Source organism: Lepeophtheirus salmonis, chromosome 2 (genome assembly GCF_016086655.4).
Source record: "Lepeophtheirus salmonis chromosome 2, UVic_Lsal_1.4, whole genome shotgun sequence".
Classification (NCBI taxonomy): domain Eukaryota; kingdom Metazoa; phylum Arthropoda; class Copepoda; order Siphonostomatoida; family Caligidae; genus Lepeophtheirus; species Lepeophtheirus salmonis.
Window position 1 is genome coordinate 33,511,751 of NC_052132.2, and position 7,316 is coordinate 33,519,066.

At 32.5% G+C, this 7,316-nt stretch overlaps 1 protein-coding gene across 2 annotated transcripts; it reads right to left on the reverse strand.

Moving 5' to 3' along the window:
* Positions 1-1,768: 1,768 nt before the first annotated feature.
* LOC121113617 (uncharacterized) lies at positions 1,769-6,890 on the reverse strand. Of its 2 annotated transcripts, none has more exons than XM_040707446.2 (9): positions 6,818-6,890; positions 5,609-5,629; positions 5,140-5,530; positions 4,534-4,707; positions 2,629-2,865; positions 2,510-2,558; positions 2,135-2,170; positions 2,023-2,075; positions 1,769-1,952 (listed from the first exon to the last, which is right to left on the reverse strand). In XM_040707446.2, exons 3-9 carry the CDS (start codon positions 5,312-5,314, stop codon positions 1,903-1,905), a joined length of 774 nt encoding a protein of 257 aa, XP_040563380.1. In that variant the 5' UTR covers positions 5,315-5,530; positions 5,609-5,629; positions 6,818-6,890; the 3' UTR covers positions 1,769-1,902. The 2 variants fall into 2 exon arrangements, 1 of the variants encoding a protein (XP_040563380.1); XR_011779033.1 differs by having other exon boundaries at positions 1,932-1,952; positions 2,467-2,558.
* Positions 6,891-7,316: the final 426 nt, after the last annotated feature.

The following is a 7,316-nucleotide window of genomic DNA, read 5'->3' on the forward strand; positions in this document are numbered from 1 at the left end:
TTATTTACATTTTTAGTCTGTTGTCAAAGTGGAGAAAAATGATGACTCATCAAGTTTTGCTCATTTGAAATTTTCAAAATTATTTGAATGAAGCTAAATCCAGATTTATCGAGATACAACAGAGTTTATAATTGGTGCCATCTAGTCCTTTGTTATTTAAAAATTTAAATTGGTGTAGTTAAGTCAGATTGGGTAATTGGAACCAACTCTGGGACCGTTTATTTAAGATTTAAAAAAAATAATTATGAAGTAAAATAATTAATCACGTTTTTATTTGATAAATTCATATAAATGCAGATATTGAGTAGTAAAAATTGAAATAGGATAAACTGTCAGTAATACCAACCTTTTCAAAATATATGAAATATTATTTATATATATATATATATGAAATATTTGAAACTTTTTCATTCAGCGTCAATTCTTTCAAAAAGTGCAACTCAGAGAGAAATGGAAAACTTGTCTAGAATGTGAGTTTTCTCATACAAAAACGGAGAGTAAAAAGTTTAGGATTTCTTGCGGAGTAATCTTCTATATTATTAAAGCTAAAGTTGTCATCTAGCCGACGCCTAATTACTCCGGGCAACGCCAGATACCACTGCTAGTTTATTAAAATAAACAACGACGATCTAATGAGATTTTTTATAAACAGTAAGATTTAAGTCCTTTGGTTCTAATTTAACAATCAATAGTTGACTATTTTCTTTCATTTTGATTTAAAACAAGTTTGTATTGTTATAAAACATGGTTATTTAGACCCTTAAAATAGAAAAAATTAAAATCGTGACGTCACGTCAAACCCCTGTATTAAAGTTTCATTATTCTTATAAAATAATTGGCCAAAAATCCTTCAATTCAATATCAAAATTGAAATGCCAGTCTTTTACTATATTGATAAGATATTATTTATTTGCTTGTCAAAACACTTATATAAATGATCGACTAACGTGGCATTCCATTTCATTTCGAGGACTATTTTTATAGGCTTTTATTAAAATAGATATAATCATTCAATGTCAAGTTTACTTTATAATATCTCTTTTAAATATTGACTCTGAAATTTTCCTCTATTTGCGATCTTTTATGTACAGATATACCTAGTGTATAGATTTTCGTAACTATCAAAGACACTTTGAATAAGAATTGATAATATACATTTATGTAGAGTAGTAAATTAAAATTAAAACGTGGTGTGCGTAAAATAGTGATGATATAAGCTGGCAACCAGTTTGTATTAAAGAAATGTAATTATTTTACTTATTTCATGGCTGTTCCAGTCATATTATTGGAGTTGTAAATTGTAAGCTATTTCGACATGACGCCCTTCGCCCATAAATGAGATAGCAACTCTGACAAATTGAAGAATGTTTGAAAACTTAGCTCTCATCAGATTAGATACAACCAATTATGAGAAAAAGGAAATTAACACAAATCCCAATGTGTATCTAGTAACGACATAGCAAGAATGAATCCGTTATTGATCCTCAATTCTACACTAAAAAGAAAGTGTAAGTGGTACCATAAGTTTTTTATGGTCACAGGCACATATGGCTACTAAATATTTTGATGTTATCTCTTCAAGAATTAAAGAATAATCCAAACACTTTTACCAGATTGCAAACTAACAAAAATCTCACACACAAAAAGAAAAACTTAAAATTTACAATTCTAGAAATAATCCGTATCAGTTTTGTTGCAATCACACTTGTAAGTCCATTTTATATATCATACAAGTACATTTGAGAATTAAGTTAGAAAATGACCACAATCAGTTTCATTATTTTTTTAGTTTAAATTATTAATCTACTATTTATTTTGATACAAGTTCTTGAAACTTTTAATTAAATCCTTCATCAGATAGTTCCCAAATGTATCCTAGGAGGTGAGGCCCCCAACTTCTAGTTATGTCGTAATGTTTGTCGATGTTAATGAAGGTGGTCTTATGTAGGGTGGTGCCTTACAAAAAAGATCATATAATATATTAGATTTTGAACAAATAGAAATTAAAAGAAACTACACTTACGAACGTATTACCAGGAATCATCTCAGGGATTGTAGCTAGTGGTGCTTGGGGTCTATAAGAGATTAAATATAGAGGGTTTAACTAATGAATTTGAAATGGAGTACTACTTACGTCACTTCATCATTCTCATAGACTCCATCTTCTCCACTGCAAACAAAGATAATAATTAATTAATCTCCATCAATTATCGTTAGTAGGGAGATGAGATTGGGTACAGTTGCAGCGATTTAAGATTCTAATCAGAGCTCATTTAGCTTAAGCATAATAACATTTGATATTAATTTATCTGTAAACGATTTTATCAATGTTTTGACTGACTCAAACCAATGATTTATTTTCTTGACGAAGAAAAAACAAAACACAATTTGACGAAACAGGAGGAAATTAACAGCAGTTTGAAAGAGCATTTTTCAACCTCCGTTGATTTAACTATCTTTACTTGCCCCATCAGTGATTTAAACAGTTGATTGATGTATCTTTCCTTACATGGATTCAAAAATATTTTTCGGCGGAGTCGGTGGAAGTTGGGGATAATCTTAGAAATACATAAGTATTTAGAAGTAAGTTATAAAAAGTATTTGTTAAAAAAAAAGTAAAATAATTACTTGGCTCTACTTGACAAAAGTACCGCAACTTTAGATCGCAATCCATATGAGTCCATTGATAGGGATATTTTTTATCATTTCCATAACATTTCTTGGTAGTTGAAGTGTTGACATGTGCAGAGGGTGACATGAACATCCCACTCTTACTTGCTTCATAGTCATCCCCGTTTTCCCAAACAAGAGTTGTGAGTGTCCCCGTACTTAGTCCGATGTAAAAGTCCTCATTCTTTGACATATCTAATATAATTAATTAGTTTATCATTATTGAGGAGAAGGTACAATTATCAATCTACATTTGTGGGCCCTCAACACAAAAAAAATTATGATGATTATTCTCAAAATTGAGTCTGGATAGCATTGGTATTAAATTAATGACGAATAATTGTTCATTTTCATCAACAAGTTATTATGATTAATTCTTTGGAAATCCTCCAAATTGAACTTAAACAAGCAAAATTCCATTGCCCCATTGAATAAATCATAAACAGATGGGTTTTATTGGAAAATTAAGTTTAATAGATCAAAAAATCTTTAAAATTCGAATGCAAAACCTATAGTTAACAGAAATATCTTAAATACAAAATATTGTAAATATTGAAGGGTTGTATACATACCGAGCCGTGCAGAATAATTTACCGAATTTTGTTCAGAACATATCGCGGACAATAATGACATTTCGAATCACTTGAGAAACAATTTATTCATATATTTTTAGAATAATAAAATAGTTTGTGATCAAATTTAATCAATGTAGCCACCATTTGACTCAATGACACTGGTCAGGCGACGTCTGAAGCTGCCACATACTTGCTGGATGTAATCGGCGTCCATGGAGGCCCAGGCCCTGTTGACAGCAGCCTTTAAGGCATTTATGTTCTTGTGTCGTTTTTTGCAGGCCTTGGTCTCCACGTACGCCTAGATAGAGAAGTCTAGTGGGTTCAGATCTGGGCTCTGAGGGGCCAGTAGTCCATGGGCCAAAAGTTCATGTTGTCCTTAAGCCACTCCTGAGCTTTCTTGGAAGCGTGGGTGGGTGCTCCATCTTGTTGAAAAACCCAAGGAGAGTTGCCGACTATGGATTTGATCCACGGAAGGACCTTGGCTTCATGGCCTTCCCGTTGGAGGCCACGAGACCCAACATCATCACCAAAGCTGGGTGCTTTGTTGTTGCCACATAGCGGTGCTTATCTTGCACATCTCCAAAGCTCACAACACGGTCATTTTACCTGTTGAAAACAGGATCGACCGTAAAAGTTTTCTTATCTGAAAAAAATGATGATGCGTCCAGATGAGCTCTTGATATCATTCAAGATTTTCTTGGCACACTCAAGTCTGACTTCTCGCTGACGTTCAGTTAGCAGAGGGCGTTCAGTACACCTCAGGGACTTTCCTCCAGCCCTTTTCAATGCCCTTGAAACAGTTGATCTCGACGTTCCCATCTTTCTGGCCATGTCGGCAATGGACCTGTTGGGAGTCCTCTTGAACACTACCTTTACTTGCCTTGTTGAGACAGTGGGCTTCCTTCCAGCCCCAGGAGAATGCTTGAGATCACCCCCAGACTCCAAAGGGTTGGAAACGTTGTAAATTATCTTCAACGGGGCCCCAACCTGTTCCTTAATGTTGTTATGAGGCACTCCCGCTCGGAGGAGGGCTGCAATTTCGATCCTCTTTGTTTCCTGATTGGACATGGTCTCACGTGTGGAAGTTGTTACGCTCTCACAGGAAGGATTTTTGTTTATTTTAACAGTAACAATACGAAACAATCAGATTGGTGGCCACCAAACCTCTCAAAAAGTATATTTACATCATTGATAAATAATTTTGCACGGCCCGGTATATTGAGAATTGCTCTTTTTCTTGATTTTTATTCAAGACTGTTTTTGGGTTAACTTAAGTTAATGAACTTACCAAAGATGAGATTATTCAGAGATTTTCCATTGACAACAACAGGATGCGAACCTTTTCTAGGACTCATGGAACGACATCTTTGTCTTGCATCAATAAAGGAAAGTCTATTCGTCGCCGAGTAGAAAAGGCATGTATCTTCCGCTGGAAAGTAAAAAAATCCAATGGGGCAGTATGCTGTAGGGAAAAATGATGGATTGTTATATACTTAAATCTCCTTTATTCATATACAGCGTTTAATATGACGTCAGTATTGATTATATTCGCCTTTTTGTGAGGCTATACAATCAGGTTTTATAAAAAAAATGGTGAAATAGCCTTATTTATTTAGATGACAATGACCATATTAAACTGTCTATTAAAAAAATCTTCAATGCCTATTACGTAAATTTAATTCTAATATCAGTATTAATAATTGACATCAAGTAGTATTTCAGTAATTGATTTAAGTTTTTAAATATTTTTAAAGCCATTTGATGAGATTTATTATAAGTTTGTTTGTTTTTAAATAGTTTTTTTTCTTTTTTGAAATCAACTCTAGCCCCAATATGACGTAACCTTCAATTATGTATGGCTGCAGTGAAATACCTTTCGACGTAGTTAACTCACCAGGAATCATTTCGCAAAGAAATGATGTTTTTTCCTCACAGTCTCCTTGCATTTTGTCTCTTGTTTTACTAGCTACAACACAATCATGACCTTGTTCAACATTTCCACTTCTCCAGAATGGAAATGAATAAAATGGATTACCATTTACCCAGAAATACTGACCCTTTTTTTGCATTCAAATCCGTAAGCCCAACAAAAAAGGTTTTTGAGGCAATTTGATCACGTATGAGATTTAATAATTGTGATGAAACAATCGCAGCCATGGATGAGTTTCTCAAAGGATCTTGATTCTTACAATATTCGATCGCTTCTTTGTACGTTAATTTTTTCCCAAGTGATCCATAACATTTATTCGTTTCCTTGAAGTAAAAGTATGACGGCAGACAAAAATCTAAGGTAATGATATGAATGAAAATATTGTTTTTTCTTTTCAAAAAACGATCTAAACTTAGAAACAGAATAAACTAACCTGAATATTCTACAATCAATGCTATAAAAAATATAAAATAATCTGTTAATACTTTTATTATTTTATCAAATGTACAGGATTGCTATAAATTACCCTTCCATTAATATTTAAGCATTTTTTATCAATTTCAAGAGATTTTGAAGTTTTTTTAAGAATTACAAATTTAAATACATTCACTATGAACACCAGTCTCTATCCCGGTCCTCAGTGTCCTCAAATGGAAAAAAATAAACCGTATTCCTGAAGGATTAAGAGTGACAAGGACCTCTACTTAGATTTTATGAAGACTAAGATACTATCAAGGGCCTGTGATGTGTTTTAAGGAAGCCTAATTTGAGTTCAACAGGGTGTAACCCAGGGGCGTCTGCAGAATTATAAATATATATTTGTGTTTATTTTTTATTTTTTTTGGGAGGGGGGGGCTATTGGAATTTTTGGAAAAAGAATTTAAAAATGAAAATTTTTGGAAAAAATTTTGAGAAATTAAATTTCAAATATTAAATTTCTTGAAAAAAAATAGCAAATATTATTTGTTTTTGAAAAACCAAAAATTATCAGACATTCACAAAGAATTAAATTTTCTTTTAAAAATCATAGCTATTCACAACAGATTTAAATTTTTTGAGAAGCAAATTTCAAAACTCAAACAGTTATTCGCAAAAAATTTATTTTTGTGGAAAAAGTAAGTTGAAAAATTATATTTCAAATATTAAATTTTCTTCTAAAAAGCAAAAAGTCTCTTTTGGGGGGGGGGCTACAACCCCTCCAACTCACGCCTTGTGAACCTCCATGAAGCACTTGCTAAAACAGCCATATTTGACTAAGTTTTGGGTGCGTCATTTTTAGAGCTTCTTTTTGGCCGTACTTCTTCTTCCAATTTCAAAACCCTAGACTTTATCTCATTGGATATGGTGTACAAAAATACCAATGCTGTTCCGAGAGTAATCAAGGATCAGCTTAAAGTAGCTACGGAAGCTGATTGAGATGTTGTGTTCCGAAAGAGACTAAATGTACCAGCTGCAAATATATTTTTTAAAGATACTTAAGGATCGGGTCTTGGCCAAAGGAGGGCTTTGGAATGAACTCTTTATATTATAAATGTTTCTCAAGGACAATAAACTTTTTTGCAACTCTTATTTCAGAGCCGTTATGAAACAATTTTGATGGGGAGGTAATTTATAAGAATCCCTTACCTATAAAAAACCTTACATGGAGAAGATTCACAAATATTTTTTCCATCACTCCATAACAGATCAACTAAAAAGAGATAGAGAATAAGAGAGCTATATTATTTTGCTATTGTGGAAACTTAAATAACACATCACCAATTCTGAATAAATATGTATATAGGTCCCGAACGATAGAATTAGTGATTTTTTATTTCATAAAAATCAAAATTATTATTGAAAGAATATGAATTTATCAAACAATGACCGTTGATGATCATTAAGAAACAGTCAAGCTAGTTGATATCTAGTCTTAAGACATTGGATATTAATTACTTAGCTCATATACGAATTTCCTTGTAATATACTTAGAGTCAAGAAAAATCATTTGGTTTCTTATTTTATAAAAAATTAGTGGATTAAATTATTCAATTTCAATAAAGTATAAACGTACATTTTGTTAATTTTATTGTAAACCCCCAACTTTTTCCCCAAAAAAGAAACAGAAAACAGCCCCGAAATCATCTGGTAGTTAGCCAAAT

Excerpts from the sequence above, each read along its gene's own strand:
- LOC121113617 (XM_040707446.2), bottom strand. The coding sequence starts at position 5,314 with ATGCAAAAAAAGGGTCAGTATTTCTGGGTAAATGGTAATCCATTTTAT. Across the intron at positions 2,559-2,628 it reads CTTTTGTCAAGTAGAGCCAA|ATTATCCCCAACTTCCACCG; the intron begins GTAATTATTTTA and ends TGTATTTCTAAG. Across the intron at positions 2,171-2,509 it reads AAAAATATTTTTGAATCCAT|TGGAGAAGATGGAGTCTATG; the intron begins GTAAGGAAAGAT and ends CTTTGTTTGCAG.